A 17,970-nucleotide genomic window follows, 5' to 3' on the forward strand; every position below is an offset into this window, starting at 1 on the left:
AAAGGTGTTGAGACAGGAGCAGCAAGAAAGTGAGCAAGGGGCCGCCACATCTGCTGAAGCCACAGGGGAAGCACCATGTAGGAGCACGCATAAGAGAAAGAAACTGCACAAATAGTCACAAGGGTAGTCACTTGGGTGAAATGGTGTGTTTATTTTTTAAATGCCATCAGTTGGTTATTGTAAATAAAAATTCTGATGACAACTGCTGCAGTTGTGGCATGTGTCATTTCACAAATGGGACTTCCACATTGAGGGCTTAGGATTACTTGCAATTGTTAGTATGGCAGTCAGAGTGCTAGGAAACCACTGGTTCTTGGCCATTGTCGATGCTCTGGTAAGAAGCTGCGAGGCAAAAGTGCTTGATTGGCTTGGCTAAGCAAATCTGGCCAAGATGAGTGCGTTCCTTGCATCCTGGGCAGCAATGTTCTCGGGTACTGCTGCCGCTGGTTGATGGGCCTCTGCAAGATGTTCATTTTCGCTCTCCTCCTCCTCCTCTTTGTCATCTGAGGAGGGTATGTGAGGAGCCACTTGGTCCTCAGGAATCTGCAAGCCACGACGTGGTGCCATGTTGTGAAGAGCACGGCAAACCACGACAATTCTGGAGACCCTGGCTGCTGAGTACTGCAGGGCTCCACCTGATCTATCCAGGCATCTGAAGCGCATCTTCAGCAAACCGATGGTTTGCTCGATTATGGATCTGGTGGAAATGTGGCTGTAGTTGTAGCTCTCCTCAGCTTCGTTGGATGGGCTCCTCAATGGCGTCATTAGCCACATCTTCAGGGGATAGCCCTTGTCTCCAAGTAGCCATCCGTTAAGTTGGTCTGGCGGACTGAAGAGCGGAGGCACACTAGACTGGCGCAGTACGAAGGAATCATGGCAACTGCCAGGGTACATGGCACAAACATGCAAAATTTCCTTCTTGTGGTCACACACCAGAAACATAGAAACATAGAATATAGGAGCAGGAGTAGGCCATTCGGCCCCTCGAGCCTGCTCCGCCATTCAATGCGATCATGGCTGATCATCCAAATTCAGTACCCTGTCCCTGCTTTCTCCCCATATCCCTTGATCCCTTTAGCCTTAAGAAATATATCCAACTCCTTCTTGAATATATTTAATGAATTGGCCTCCACCGCCTTCTGTGGCAGAGAATTCCACAGGTTCACCACTCTCTGGGTGAAGAAATTCCTCCTCATCTCAGTCCTAAATGGCTTACCCCTTATCCTTAGGCTGTGACCCCCGGTTCTGGACTCCCCGACCATCGGGAACATCCTTCCTGCATCTAGTCTGTCCAGTCCTGTCAGAATTTTATAAGTTTCAATGAGATCCCCTCTCATTCTTCTAAACTCCAGCGAGTATAAGCCCAATCGACCCAGTCTCTCCTCATACGTCATTCTGCCATCCCAGGTATCAGCCTGGTGAATCTTCGCTGAACTCCCTCCATGGCAAGAACATCCTTCCTCAGATAAGGCGACCAAAACTGCACACAACACTCAAGATGTGGTCTCACCAAGGCCCTGTACAACTGCAGCAAGACATCCTTGTTCCTGTACTCAAACCCTCGCACTACGAAGGCCAACATACCATTTGCCTTCTTAAACGCCTGCTGCACCTGCATGCTTACCTTCAGCGACTGGTGCACAAGGACACCCAGGTCTCGTTGCACTTCCCCTTCTCCCAATCTATTGCCATTCAGATGATAATCTGCCTTCCTGTTTTTGACACCAAAGCGGATAACCTCGCATTTATCCACGTTATATTGCATCTGCCATGCTTCTGCCCAATCACCCAACCTGTCCAAATCATCCTGGAGTTTCTCGGCATCACACGCCCACCCAGCTTTGTGTCGTCTGCAAACTTGGAGATATTACATCTAGTTCCCTCGTCTAGATCATTTATATATATTGTGAATAGCTGGGGTCCTAGCACTGATCCCTACGGTACCCCACTAGTCACTGCCTGCCACTCGGAAAATGACCCGTTTATTCCAACTCTTTGCTTCCTGTCTGCCAACCAGTTCTCTATCCAAGTCAATACCTTGCCCCCAATCCCATGTGCCTTAACTTTGCACACTAATCTCTTATGCGGGACCTTATCGAAAGCCTTCTGAAAGTCCAAATACACCACATCCACTGGTTCTCCCTTATCTATTTTACCAGTTACATCCTCAAAAAATTCCAGTAGGTTAGTCAGGCACGATTTACCTTTTGTAAATCCATGTTGACTTTGTCCGATCCTGTCACTATTTTCCAAGTGCTCTGCTATTACATCTTTTATAATGGACTCTAGCATTTTCCCCACTACCGATGTCAGGCTTACCGGTCTGTAATTCCCCGTTTTCTCTCTACCACCTTTTTTGAATAGTGGGGTTACATTAGCTACCCTCCAATCCATGGGTACCGTTCCAGATTCCATCGAATGTTGGAAGATGATCAGCAATGCATCTACTATTTCTATGGCCACTTCCTTAATTACCCTAGGATGTAGATTATCAGGCCCTGGGGATTTATCGGCCTTCAATCCCGAGAGAGGGGCGAGAGAGGGGGGGAGAGGGGCAGAGAGAGGGGGGGAGGGGGGAAGGGAGAGGGGGGAGGAGGGAGGGAAAGCGAGGGGGGGAAAGCGAGGGGGGGAAAGCGAGGGGGGGAAAGCGAGGGGGGGAATGCGAGGGGGGGAAAGCGAGGGGGGGAAAGCGAGGGGGGGAGCTGGAAAGAGAGAGGGGGAAGAGGGAAAGAGAGAGAGGGGAAGTGAGAGAGAGGGGAAGAGAGAGAGAGAGGAGGAGAAGAGAGAGAGAGGGGGATGTTTCACATTCTCACCCCTCTTATATTTCTAAAATGACACTATAGGGAAGAATGCATCATGACATCTCTGCAAATATATATATATTTTTTAATGTGCACAATGCACTTCAACAGTGTATCCCCACAATTGGCAAACAATGATGTAGAACAGCAATGGGAAACATTTAAAACGGTGTTCAACAGAGTGCAGAAACAATATATTCTGCTAATAGGAAAGAACAAACTAAATACTAATGAGACTCCATGGATGAATAAAGCCATAAGGAAACAACTGAGCGTAAGGAAAGAGGTATACATTAAGGGAGTGCATGATAAGGGAGAATATGAAGAGATTAGGAGAGAAGTCAAAAAAACAATTAGGGAGGCAAAGAGGAACCATGAAATTAAATTATCAAGGAACATAAAACAAAATAGTAAAATATTTTACAGACGCATTAATAAAAAAGTAAGGTTGGGATGGGAATAGGGCCATTAAGGGATAGTCAGGATAATACCACAGGTAATGATAGCAAGACGGCAGAAATATTAAATAATTATTTTGCTTCAGTATTTACCAGGGAGATAGAACAGGTGGACATAACATTGGATGGTGAGATTAGTAATGAGATAAGTGCATTTAAAATAAAAAAAGAGGGGATATTATTAAATAAACTAATCAAACTCAAAGAAGATAAAACCCCTGGTCCGGATGGATTGCATCCACGCATTTTAAAAGAATCTAGGGAAGAGATAGCAGAGGCATTACTACACATATTTAATAATTTGTTAGAAAAAGGTGTGGTGTCAGAGGACTGGCAGATAGCTAACTTAATACCGATATTTAAGAAGGGGGATAGAACATGTCCAGGGAATTATAGACTAGTCAGCTTAATATCGGTGCTAGGAAAAATAATGAAATCCCTATTAAAGGAGAAAATAGAACATCTAGAAACCAAAAACACAGTAATGAATAGTCAGTATGGATTTAAAAAGGGAAAGTCTTGCTTGACCAATCTCATTGAATTTTTTGAAGAGGTAACAGAGAGATTAGACAATGGTGATGCAGTAGATGTAATTTATCTAGATTTCCAAAAGACCTTCGATAAGGTACCCCATAATAGACTGATGAACAAGGTCAGAGAATGTGGAGTCAGGGGACAAGTAGCAGAATGGATAGCTGGCTGGCTTCAGGACAGAAAGCAGAGAGATGGGGTAAAGGGTATCTATTCACAGTGGCAGCAGGTGGGTAGTGGTGTTCCACAAGGATCAGTGCTGGGACCACTGCTGTTCACAATTTATATTAACGATTTAGACTTTGGAATCAAAAACATAATTTCTAAATTTGCGGATGACACCAAATTGGGGGCGGTGGGGATAGTCAATACTGAGGAGGACTGCGACAAATTACAGGAGGACATTAATAAACTTGCAGAATGGGCATATAGTTGGCAAATGAAGTTCAACACAGATAAATGTGAGGTATTACATTTTGGTAGGAAGAATAGGGAGGTCACTTATTACTTGGAAGGTGCGAGTCTAGGTGGGGTAAAGGTAAAAAGGGATCTCTGAGTACAAATACACAAATCACTAAAAGTTGCGACACAGGTTAGCAAGGCCATAAAAAAGCAAAGCAAACCAAGCACTAGGGTTTATTTCTAGAGGTATAGAATTGAAAAGTAGGGAAGTTATGCTAAACCTGTATCGAACCTTGGTTAGACCACACTTCGAGTACGGCGTACAGTTCTGGTCGTCATATTATAAAAAGGATATAGAGGCACTGGAGAGGGTGAAAGGATGATACCAGAAATGCGAGGGTATACATATCAGGAAAGGATTAACAGGCTGGGTCTCTTTTCTCTTGAAAAAGGAAGGCTGAGGGGTGACCTAATAGAGGTCTTTAAAATTATGAAAGGTTTTGATAGAGTGGACACAGAGAGAATCTTTCCATTTGTGAGGAAGAGCATAACTACAGGCCATCAATATAAGATAGTCACCAAGAAATCCAATAGGGAATTCAGAAGAAACTTCTTTACCCAAAGTGTGGTGAGAATGTGGAACTCGCTACCACAGAGAGTGGTTGAAGCGAATAGTACAGATGCATTTAAGAGGAGGCTAGACAAGCATATGAGGGAGAAGGGAATAGAGGGTTCTGCTGATAGATTTAGATGAGGAAAGATGGGAGGAGGCTCGAGTGGAGCATAAACGCCGGCATGGACTGGTTGGGCCAAATGGTCTATTTCTGTGCCATATATCCTATGTAAATAAGCAATATTTACATTTGAAGTTTGGTGCCTGAACCAAAAACTTACAAAACACGCCCAGCTGATCCGACCTGTCAATCACCTTACTATGCACCGCCCATCGCAAATCCCATTGGCTACCCTTCAAGACCGGCCCACACTGGTTTGGCTAGTGCGGCTGTCAATCACCCGCGGCATAAATACAAAAGCAAAATACTGTGGATGCCGGAAATCTGAAATAAAAACAGAAAATGCTGGAAATACTCAGTAGGTCAGGCAGCATCTGTAGAGAGAGAAACAGAGTTAACATTTCAGGTCGATGACCCTTCGTCAGAAAGTTTACCGTTAAAATCTGCTCGCACTGTTTCATAGAAACATAGAAGATAGGAGCAGGAGTAGGCCATTCGGCCCTTCGAGCCTGCTCCGCCATTCAACGAGCTCATGGCTGATCATCCAAACCCTAGCACCCGGTCCCTACACCGACAGCCATCCCACCCAAGCCCTATCCCTGTAACCCCGTGTATTTAATCCCCCCTAACACTAAGGGCCAATTTTTATTTTATTTTATCATGGCCAATCAACCTAACCCACACATCTTTGGACTGTGGGAGGAAACCGGAGCACCCGGAGGAAACCCACGCAAACACGGGGAGAATGTGCAAACTCCACACAGACAGTCACCCGAGGCCGGATTTGAACCCGGGTCCCTGGCACTGTGAGGCAACAGTGCTAACCACTATGCCACAGAGCAGCTGCTGACATTTCAAACTGTGACTGAAGTGAGACAGCTTGGTGATATTCAACAGAGAGCACCACTACTGTTGTATTTTAATGCATCTTCTTACCAACCCGCTGCCCGACTGTTTAAAAAATAAGGTATTTAACTTTTTAAAAGTTTTTTTGGGAATGTGGCATTTTATACACAATCTTTCCACCTCACTGCAAAAATGAGAAATCCATTGAAACCCTACAACATTTAAATCAGGCGAAAATTGATAGAGGTTTAGAGTCTGATATTGGGAGCTGGACTATAAACCCACTGACTCCATCAGCTACCTGGACTACACTTCCTCCCACCCCTCTTCCTGCAAGGACACTATTCCATTCTCCCAGTTTCTCCGTCTCCGCCGCATCTGTTCTGACGATGCCACCTTTCATATTAGTGCTTCTGATGTCTTCCTTTTTCCTCAACCGAGGATTCCCCGCTACTGTGGTTGACATGGCCCTCGACTGTGTCCGTTCCATTTCCCGCACTTCTGCTCTCACCCCGTCCCCTCCCTCCGAGAACCACGATAGGGTTCCCCTTGTCCTCACCTTTCATGACACCAGCCTCCATATTCAACGGATCATCCTCCGCCATTTCCGCCACCTCCAGCGTGATCCCAGCACCAAACCTTCCCCTCTCCTTTCAGCGTTCTGAAGGGACCGCTCCCTCCTTGACACCCTGGTCCACTCCTCAAATCACCCCCAACACCCCTTCCCCTTCTCACGGCACCTTCCCGTGCAAGCACAGGAGATGCAACACCTGCCCTTTTACCTCCTCCCTTCCCACTGTCCAGGACCCAAACACCCCTTCCACGTGAAACACCGATTTACTTGTACTTCTTGCAACTTAGTATACTGTATTCGCTGCTCACTATGCAGTCTCCTCTACATTGGGCGCCCAAACGCCCTCTATTCAGTCCGTAACCATGATCCTGAGCTTCCGGTCGCCTGACACTTTAATTCTCTGCTCCACTCCCACTCTGATCTCTCCATCCTCGGCCTCTTACACTGTTCCAACGAAGCTCTTGGAACAGCACCTCATATTTCGATTAGGCACTTTAAAGCCTTCTGGACTCAACAGCCATTTCAACAATTTCAGACTATAACCTCGTCCTCTATATTTTTTCTCTCTCACACGACAGTTGTTGATGATTCTGCCATTGCCATTCACACTTTATCTAGTCTTCTTTTCTTTCTTAACTTGTCCATTACCATCTCCTTCTGCGTTGCACCATCATCCCTTTTGTCTTTTAATCTCTCCTGCCTTCCACCCCATCAGATCTTCCCTTCTGATCTTTCCTCCCCTCATCCCTTTCCCTGCCCCTACACTTGTTTAAAAATCTATTACTTCTCTTACTTTTTCCAGTTCTGACGAAGGCTCATCGACCTGAAACGTTAACTGTTTCTCTCTCCACAATACTGCCTGACCTGCCGAGTGTTTCCAGCATTTTCTGTTGTTATCCCAGCTGTACTGTGTCCCATGCTCTCTGCAGCTGCTCGTGCTCTGGCCGTTGCTCCCTCCCCCCGCTCTCCATTGTACGCGGCCTGGGGATTTGACTGCGTGCGACCCGACAGATTGCTGCGCACCTCAGAGGGAACATTGCTCAGCACTTCCATTTTTCTTGTCGTGCATGATTTTCTCCCCTGTCCCGTCCCTTTCTTTCTTCCCCTCATGCCATGTACCATCCCACTCATGGCCTACAGTGGTTGAAGGAGGTGACTCACCACCACCTCTCAAGGGCGACTAGGGATGGGTAATAAATGCCCGTCTTGCTAGCGACTTCCATATCCTGAGAATGAATACAAAAACCACTAGGCAGTCTTCTCCTGAGCCTGTTGCCACTGCTGCTGTGGAACTAGACATTAGGACGTGGATTTGGAGGGGGAAGGTGGGTTGGCTCCCACTGGTTGAATCTGTGTGGGTTTTTACATTTTTTTATTCATTCACGGGATGTAGACGTCACTGGCAAGGCCAGAATTTATTACTCATCCCTAAAATATAACAGTTCAATCATGCATCCCAAACTTTCCTGCAGCAGGGCCTTCCACTCCCCGACTGTATCCTCAACTCAGACCATATCAACAATTCAAGAAAGACAAAAGAAATGGGTCTTTAATTTTATTTTCATACATGACTTTTTTAGTCTGATAAAAGCCTCCAATACCTTAATACAATAATTCAGATCTCCTTTAAAACATATTAACAAAAAGTAAGGTGCATGAGAGAGACACTGTACAATTGTGAAGAATACAAGAAATGTCACTTTTGGACTGGACATCAAATGTCCACTGCTGATATTTAAATAAAAGTTGCACTCTGCCACAGACGTCAAGGAAAGCAGCTCCTTATTAAAGAAAGGACTTAGTGCTGTGGGGTGCGCAGCTGTAATATCTCAGCTACACACAGGTCCAGGGCAGCAAAACACTGGGAGCATTCAAAAAGGCCTGGAGACTTCAAAATGGAAATGGCAAATGTTCAACCATGGGAGGTAGACTTTCAATAGTCATTGTTCCATTGGTACATCGGAGCACTATTTCTAGTAAAGTGCTTTCACTAGAAATAGCAAACATAAGAAAACTTCCTGCTATGTTTATGATGTCACTTGCACACAGTGACCACAGGAAATCCTCTCCTGTGGCGAGATGGCAATTTCAGTTGCAGTCTAGAGTAAGCCTGGGGTGGGGCAGTCGAGCCAGTTTTTTTCCCGGTCTCCTTAGGAAAGCTCCAGGACAGCAAAGACTGCCCCGCACAGAAGAGCCACAAGTCTGATTCCTAGTGCCGGAGGATTGGATTATGAAGAACTGGAGAAACACGTGCTCTTCAACTTTCAGGGCATGTTACAGAGGCATGAAAGATAGGAAATGATATCGATAAAGGTAATTCTAGGACACCAGTTCAAACAAAACTGTGACAGCAGGACAAGGGAGCACAGTTTCAAGCTGTGATGTCAGTAAGTTCTTCCTCATCCAAAGAGTGAAGAACACTTGGAATGGACTTCTGGGCAGGGTCATGGAGGCAGAAACCCTGGAATCATTCAAGAGGTGGTGGATGCCGTGATGGGGAACTGATGGACCAGGCCTTTCACATCACATGATCTATCTTGCACTGTGTAGGCACCTCTTCTGCAATGAATCAACCGGGGCAGAGTTGGTGCAGACATGGGCTGTACCATTAACCCTTCTGGAGGGTGGGACAGAATTTTTTTTGCGGGGGAGGGGGTCAGAGGGGCAAGGAGAGCACATATATCAAAAATAATACTAATTTTAAATATTTTGGTAGGTGCGCCAAGAAATAAACAGAAATTGATCTCCATTCTCCACTCTATAGGGGATGGCTAAACACACCAGACATAAACCCCTAGGCTGTTGACTCACTCCTTGCCATAGCAGAGTCAGATCAGACTGGGGTCTGACCCTATATTTAAAAAGGCCTCACTAAAAGGTGGATATGGGCTGGGATTAAAGAAGTTTCACCCACAGAAACTTTTAGCGTGCATCCTCTTTAACATCCAGATGAAAGAACTTTTTTTAAAAAGTAACCGTCCCACCTTAAGACACAGCCAGAAAAACAATACTAACAAATGGATTTTCAATAAAAAAACTCAATGTTACTCAAGCACGAATCATATCAATTACACCAAAGAAGCATCCGTTACAAAATCATATCGTACACCTCCCCCCATCCGTGCACACTTAAATATGTGCATTCTGCAAAGAGCTGACAGTTGTGTTTCCATAAACTGAATAAAGGAGACACGTATTATGATACATTTATATACATTATATATGTGAAGCATAAACTCGGCATAAAGCAGTTGGGCCGAATGACCGGTTTGTGCTGTAAATTCTCAATCTGCGCTCTGCCTATATTCTTTTGCCTGCTCTATAATTTAGTCCTCCCACCACTGCTTTCAGTGTGTAATTACAGGGAGGATGTCTGGTTCAAGTCAAACATTGGGTCGCGACCACCCATCTATGCTCTGACTCGGGGGGGCCAGCACTCAGCTTACATCACTAAACCCAGGGCCCCATCCAGATGCTCACACATGGCACGAGTTTGTGGTTCCAAGGTAATCATTCTTGCATATTTTTTCGAGCCAACCTCTCTTCCTTTCTCCTACCCCAGAGGCTTCACCCTTTTGAAGAGGGCAAATGTAAACATTTTTGTTCTCCTTATCCACAGGCATATTTTTGGTGAGAGCTAATTATATCTTGCATGGTCCTGTTGTTACGTGACAGTATGTGGAGGGAAAGATTTAGAAAGGGGACCTGCGAGATGTTTTTAAAGAGGGAAGTACACATGACAACATCCTCCACAATTCATTTGTCCTCCCAAATTTTCTGCCCTTACCCATTCCACCTCCCCTTACCCATTCCACCTCTCTGGAAGTGACCGATACATGTCGGGGTACAGTTCAACCAGGAGCGGCGTTTGTCTTGTGGGGGCTACTGTGCAAAGATTCAGTTCGGGGTCCCTACATTTTACTTGACAATTTTATTAAATATTACTAGATACTTAATCTGATATCAAATCCGCACATGTACGGCCGTGGAAAGGCATGTTTGCAACAGGTAATATAAAAATAGCTGGCAAAATGATCAGGGATCAGCTATTACCATGCGTAGTGGTCCTTTCACTGGATACACTCGGGGCCCTGTGCAATTGCATGGTCCTAAATGCACCCTTCCTCTCCACCCCCCCCCCACCCCGCCAAGTTCAACAAGCAGCAGCAGTCACATGCCAACGTGGCCATTCTTCATGCGTGAGCATAGGCAGGGAGTGTTGGCAGACTATTCTACTGCATGAGCATCACAACCACGCTCCATCCTATCCTCAGATAAGGCCCACAATTTAATGTGATCTCAGCGGGAGTGATCAGAATAGGGAACCCTGGCTGATTTTCCTGCTTCCGATTGTACTTGTCCTGCCTGGCGGAGACCAGTTCACTCAGCACAGGCCAAGTACTGAACCATGGACTCCTGCATTTACCCATTGTGCTCTCTGAAAAGCTTGCTGGCTTTTTTAAAAAAAGATAGAAGAGATGATAAATTACTGTTAATATGAATGGAGCAGTTACCCGGCTGTCATATGAATTAGTAGCCTAATTGTCCGTGAGGTTACACAGTCTACTGCACTTTTAATGGATATGTGCTACGATGTAGATTTTAAAAGGCACACCCCCGCCCCAAAACACATGGATTTTGATGGAAGCTAATTACGAGGGTAAAGTTTAATGGAGGACTCGGGTCCTCTGAATTGTCACTGCTATTTGCACACATATTGGTATCTCAGTCTTTCTTTGTCCGGTGTAGCGATGTTACTGTACTTCATAGGGCTTGTGAGTGGAACTGTTCATGGTGTCACTGAAATGGAGGGCCATGTTACAAAATCACCTCCTCTCAGGTAGCTTCTGACAGCAATTCTAAAACATAAAACACTGACTCAAGTGCTGGCTGAGAATAAATGTACAGATGCCACCCTCTATTTAACGTTCTGGATTGCATGGCACGCGAAGAGATGAAGACAATCTCCCTTTAAGGTTGACAGTCAATACACAATAGTAAATAGCAAATTAATGGTCCCCTACTCTCTTCAAATGCTCATTCTTCACTTAGATATGTTGCTTTACTGCCTCATTATTCCTCAACTGCAAGTGTCTAACCAGTAAAAATGGCAGATTCTAATTTAAAATAGGATTATTTTAAATATATCAACCATCATCTTATTAAAATATCTGTTATTTTCCCTCTGAACGCCTTTACAGTCTTCTTAAAGGAGCAGCATCACTGTACACGAGAGATGGCTTTAGGTAAACTCAGGTAGCAGTAAAGCCCTTTCACTGGAACTCCCTCTGCCTTGAATGCCCCCACAGAACGCATGGGCCACAACAGTCAGGTGCTACGCGTAGCTGGTGGAATCTCCCTTCCAACCTGAAGGCGCCCCATTTTATACTAAGACTGTAATCCCGCAGTAGCAGCATACCTGGTCAGCAGTGTGAGGGAGTTATTGAGTGTGGCTGGGCAGGTCACTGCCAATCACCCCTCCCTGTACAAAAAAACCAAGGCAGTGGGCAAAGTGGCCAGAAAGATGCTTTACACTGCCACTACTTTCTTTTATGTGCTCCAAACACTGTATCCAAATTGTGACAACTCCATTTTTACATTGATGATGAGCAGTCTGCACTTCCAAAGGCTCCGAAGCAGCAGCCATCTGTCCCAGCAGTTCATTAACTTAGCCAGCAGCTTCAAATATAACATCCTAAACCGTATCAACATTGTAAGCCTTTCAAAGCTGTTTTAAGTTTAGATCATTTAAGTCAGGAGTAATAAGCACCATCTGCTCTGATTAAAGAGGCAGCACACTGCAACTTCTGAACTCAAAGGGTTAAGCTTTTAAAAATTTACAAGTGGCCCTCTCAGATCATTTTGATTCAATCACATAAAATATAATTGTTTCCAAGTGTTAAATAAATCCTACACATGAGTGGCATTAAGGAGAATATTTCCCCAATTTCCATGGTCAGTTCATCGCTGAGCATATCAAAGACTGATTTTCAAAATTCACAGATCACGAGAACCCATCACAAGTTCAGGACTGCATCTTTAGTAATAACACACATTTGAATGTTTACCAGCTGCATAACTTTGACCTAGACAGTACTGGACAGACCCAAAACACATTTGGAAACAGAACTAAGCCTGTATCATAGAATCTTACAGCATAAAAGGAATCATTCAGCTTCTTAGAAAGAGCTGTCCAATTTAGTCCCAAACCCCAGCTTTTCCTCCATAATCCTGCAAATTAGTCCTCTTAAAGTACATGGCCAATTGCCTTTTGAAAGTTCCGAAGGAATCTGCTTCCACCACCCTTTCAGGCAGTGCTTTCCAGAATTTAACAGCCCTCTGAAAAATTCTCCTCGTATCCCCTCTACTTTCTGCCAATTATTTTAAATCGATGACCTCTGGTTACCGACCCATTTGCATTTATATAGTGCCTTTAATTTAGAAAAACTTCCCACATTTATAAACTAGGCCTAGTCTTTATTAGATAGATGCTGGTTACATGGATAACCTGGACCTGGTCTGTGTTAGATAGTCCCTGGTCACATTTCTAAATAGAACCTAGTCAGTTTGAGACAGACCCTGGTCGCATTTATAGACAGGACCCAATCTGTTTGAAACAGACCCTGGTTAACATTCAGAAAGGTAGGATGTTATTGCTATCCTTATAACTCTCAAAACTAGGAACTGTCTGCGTTGATCTGATCTATTTAATTTTCAGCGATCCAACGACTTTACTAAGATACCCTCAGAATATCGGTTAACACACTGGTAGCTGCACAGCAAGACTTTGAATGCAGATGTACTTTTTGTTATTTTAAATTCCCATTTTATTTCCTGTGGGGTTTTTTTCATCCCTCTTGGCCAGCTATTTAAAAAAAAATTGTTAATCAAGAATCAAAAAAGATGTGGAACACAGACCCATCCCAGACTCAGTCCTATTCCACCAACACTTTTGAGGTGGAACAATTGAGATGGGGCAAACTTCTCTTCTTGAGGTGGTGGGATAGCTCCCTCTTATGTGATATTTTAATATGCCTTGCCAGGAACACGGTCCTTCTTTTGTGATATAACCCAGGTGATAGGAAATCATTCCACTCTGCGGCACAGCCAGGCCAAGAGGAATCGCTTCCTATCTGTCAGGTATTGAGAGCAGAGGAATATATCCAAGAGAAACGGGTCTTTAATTGGAGTTGAATGTGATTAGAACCGGCAGTGCTACTTTTGTACAGTGGCCCAGTAACCCGACAGTGAACCCAGGACACTCAGCCGACTGATGTACGAGGCTTTGAGTGACTAGTCACCCTAGGTTGAAAACTCAATCTACTCAGGCTTCAAATATGGAGTCATGTTTTCTAACGGATGGATGGTTTCATCCTTTAAAGGAGCTGGACTTAATTTAGAATTGTTGGAGCAAGAATCACTATTGAGAGAAATCAAGAATGAGGGGGGCATAATCCTAAAATTAGAGATAGGGCATTTAGGAGGGAATTCAGGAAGCACTTGTTCACACAAACGATGGTAAAAATCTGAATTCTCCCCCAAAGGGGATGCTGGGTCAATTGAAATAATCAATACTAAAAGCGACATATTTTTGTTAGGTAAGGGTAGCAAATGATATAGAGCTAAGGTGTGAAATGGAATTAAGATACAGATCTGCCATGATCTAACTGAATGGCAGAACAGGCTCTAGGGGCTGAATGGCCTCCTCCTGTTCCTAATTATATGAATCTACCACCAACAATCTGCAATAGAATGTGTATTTCTTTTTACATTTAGAATGCTTAATTTCACACAGTAGTGCTCCTGCAACTGTTTGGGCTGCCATTTTGAATCAGGCTGGAACAAGGATGAAGGGACCTGCAGGGCTGACACATTCCGAGAGATCAGCTGCCACCCCAGCCGCCCAGGCACGAGGTAGAACCTGCTGGGTTAGGAGCTGCATTGCAGTAACTAAAAGGAAAAGGAGTCTGGTTTTGTTTTGTTTAGAATACACCCCAGAGCAGCAAGGGGATGGTGCAACTCGTATTTAAAAAATACAAAGGGGAGTGGAAATCATCGAGTGGTTAACGTAAAACGGGCGATAGCGAATTGGCAATCCCAAATTGGGTGTGGGTGTAAAATTGGCTGATTTGCTATCGCCCGTTTTGTGCTACTGCCTAAAATGAATTTCACTCCCAAAATGTTACAAAAAGAACATAGTAAAGCAGAAAAGATATATTACAAGAAAAATTGCTGATTTTCTGTACACACTATTTGAATAGGAATGTCCTTACGCTTCTCTTGATTTTGTCTCTGGACCATCATGCCCGGCCCAGCTAGACCGCACCCCAGAGCAGAGGTGCCTCTGCTGAACGCTCAGCTACCAAGCACACCTTTCACCAACATTCAAATTCCCCATCCCCAGGTCAGAAGGAACCAGTTTGGTTAACAATGGTAAGGAAAACTGCCCAAGGAGATATCCCTTCCCACTTTGCTCAAGGGCACCTCCTGGTGGTCTGTTCGTTACTATCACCCACAGGGGCCAGAACACCATGCCCAGGGTTAAGTCAAGAGGGGAACTCTAGAAAAAAGTCAAACAAAAAAAATCCATTCAAAATTATTTACTATATTTAGCTTTACACTGCAGTATATGTTTATACAAACGGTCAGTCCTGCTCTGCACCATCTGAGCGTGTTCCTCAGACAAGAATCCCATTTGAGAGGCCAGGGGCTCACTGGCTCTGTACAGGTCCAACAATTCGCCGGCAGCGTTTTGTGACTTGTGGAGTTCGGCGATTTTCCTGGCGGTTTCCTTTCGGAAGATGCACAGCGTCTTTAGCAGCGACTCGTGGTACCGGTCCCACATGGGCAGCACTCGGTACCCGTGGACCAGCCCCGCCTCATTGTCGATGAAGACCAGAGCCCCCTTGGATGTTCGGTGGAGGTTGTTGGTCGACCTCTCCATTACCCTGGAGTCCCACTGCAGGCTGAGCAGGTTGCTGGCCAGTCTGTCAAAGTTGGCGGTCAGATAATCAAACATGATGAGATCCGACCACTGCACCAGCTCCGGGACCTCCTGGCTTGTCACATTGGTCAGATCTTCCACCAAGGGGTGCAGCCTCCTTCTTTCCGTCCGGAGAGATGGAGGGGTCACTACGTCGGTGAGGTTGTTGATCCACTCGGTGAGGCTCACGATGGGTTTGTCCGCCCACTGTGACCCTTGGATATCCTGCCTGACCCTCAGCCACTGCTCGGCATTGATGTTGACTCTGGACAGCGCCAGGGCGGGGACGTTGCGAATGCCCAGGAGTCTGGAGAGATAGAAAGAGAGGGTCTCGCCCAGCACCTGGTCCGGGTTGATGCCGTACCTGACGCAGGCTCTGGTGCCATCCGAGAAGCTGGCCAGCCTGTTGGACACCCTCCCGCAGCCTCTCTCCAAGGACACCAGCCGGGAGGAGCGGGCTTTCAGCTGCCAGCGCTTGACGTGGAGGTCGGAAAATCCGGCGGAAGGGGAGCGATCCGCCCGATCGCTCCAGAACACAGCCTGGTCCACCACATCGGCCACCTGGACCGTGCCACCCCGGAGCGGCGAGCTGGGCCGAGCTGGTGTCGGTGCCCAGTCCCTGCGCAGGGCTCGGGGAGCGCTCCTCCTCCCCGCCTCGGAGGGCAGGGAAACGGCGAGAAGAGTTCGGAAACTTTTAGCCTTGGCCGGGGGCGAGGAGGGAGGAGAGGCGGCGCCGGGGGACTTGGAGAAGCCCAGCGAGCCCAGGAGAGAGAACAGAGCCAGAGCGGGCAGCAGGACCCTCATCCCGGGCAAGCCAGTGAGGGTGGGTCGGTGTGCGGTCTCTCTGTCCTCGGTGGCTCGCTAATCCGCAGGAGCTCAGGACTCACGCCCCGCTCCCCACATCTTCAGCTTGCGAGCCGGGCTCCTTGCTCCCTGGTCCCGTCCTCTCCGCCGGCCGGCCGACAGCTCCGAGCCTCTCGCATCGTCCTGTCCGACAGCGGGAGCGAGAGCAGCTCCCCGCCGCCGCCGATCACACGCCCGATCCTCGATCCTCGATCTCTTCTGGCGTCCACCTCCAGTGGTTGCAGCAGTTCCGCTCTCCGGGCTGGATCCGCTCCGCTCCGCTCTCACTCTGTGCTCGGGGTCTCGCTGGTTTAACCTGTCACCATGTGATCAGAGAGGGTGGGACCTCCCCGGCTCCCCTGGAAAGAGCAGCGAGCCCGGCGGTGAAAGGAACCGCACTCCTCCCGGCCCTGTGTTTACAGCAGTCGGGAGCGGTGTACAGAATAAAGCGCTCGGTTTAAGCACCACATGCAGGAGCCGCCCTCCTCTCAGCGGATTAACCCCCTCCCTCCCTCCTCTCAACGGATTAACACCCTCCCTCCCTCCTCTCAGCGGATTAACACCCTCCCTCCCTCCTCTCAGCGGATTAACCCCCTCCCTCCCTCCTCTCAACGGATTAACACCCTCCCTCCCTCCTCTCAGCGGATTAACACCCTCCCTCCCTCCTCTCAACGGATTAACACCCTCCCTCCCTCCTCTCAGCGGATTAACACCCTCCCTCCCTCCTCTCAGCGGATTAACACCCTCCCTCCCTCCTCTCAACGGATTAACACCCTCCCTCCCTCCTCTCAACGGATTAACACCCTCCCTCCCTCCTCTCAGCGGATTAACACCCTCCCTCCCTCCTCTCAGCGGATTAACACCCTCCCTCCTCTCAGCGGATTAACCCCTCCCTCCCTCCTCTCAGCGGATTAACACCCTCCCTCCCTCCTCTCAGCGGATTAACACCCTCCCTCCCTCCTCTCAGCGGATTAACCCCCTCCCTCCCTCTCAGCGGATTAACCCCCTCCCTCCCTCCTCTGAGCAGATTAACCCCCTCCCTCGCTGCCTCCTCTCAGCGGATTAACCCCCTCCCTCCCTCCTCTCAGCGGATTAACCCCCTCCCTCCCTCCTCTCAGCGGATTAACCCCCTCCCTCCCTCCTCTCAGCGGATTAACCCCCTCCCTCCCTCTCAGCGGATTAACCCCCTCCCTCCCTCCTCTGAGCAGATTAACCCCCTCCCTCCCTCCCTCCTCTCAGCGGATTAACCCCCTCCCTCCCTCCTCTCAGCGGATTAACCCCTCCCTCCCTCCTCTCAGTGGATTAACCCCCTCCCTCCCTCCTCTCAGCGGATTAACCCCCTCCCTCCCTCCTCTCAGCAGATTAACACCCTCCCTCCCTCCTCTCAGCGGATTAACCCCCTCCCTCCCTCTACTGAGCAGATTAACCCCTCCCTCCCTCCTCTCAGCAGATTAACCCCTCCCTCCCTCCACTGAGCGGATTAACCCCTCCCTCCCTCCTCTCAGCGGATTAACCCCCTCCCTCCCTCCACTGAGCGGATTAACCCCTCCCTCCCTCCTCTCAGCGGATTAACCCCCTCCCTCCCCCCTCTGAGCAGATTAACCCCCTCCCTCCTCTCAGTGGATTAACCCCCTCCCTCCCTCCTGTCAGCGGATTAACCCCCTCCCTCCCTCCTCTCAGTGGTTTAACCCCCTCCCTCCCTCCTCTGAGCAGATTAACCCCTCCCTCCCTCCTCTCAGCGGATTAACCCCCTCCCTCCCTCCTCTCAGCGGATTAACCCCCTCCCTCCCTCCTCTCA

General features: G+C 47.4%; 1 protein-coding gene across 1 annotated transcript; it reads right to left on the reverse strand.

The window, feature by feature from the left end:
• Positions 1-14,931: 14,931 nt before the first annotated feature.
• Positions 14,932-16,652, reverse strand: fjx1 (four-jointed box kinase 1). Its single transcript, XM_086007559.1, has one exon. It carries the CDS (start codon positions 16,131-16,133, stop codon positions 14,943-14,945), a length of 1,191 nt encoding a protein of 396 aa, XP_085863685.1. The 5' UTR covers positions 16,134-16,652; the 3' UTR covers positions 14,932-14,942.
• Positions 16,653-17,970: the final 1,318 nt, after the last annotated feature.

Source organism: Somniosus microcephalus, chromosome 15 (genome assembly GCF_052327205.1).
Source record: "Somniosus microcephalus isolate GS21.2 chromosome 15, FLI_Smic_1.0, whole genome shotgun sequence".
NCBI classification, from domain to species: domain Eukaryota; kingdom Metazoa; phylum Chordata; class Chondrichthyes; order Squaliformes; family Somniosidae; genus Somniosus; species Somniosus microcephalus.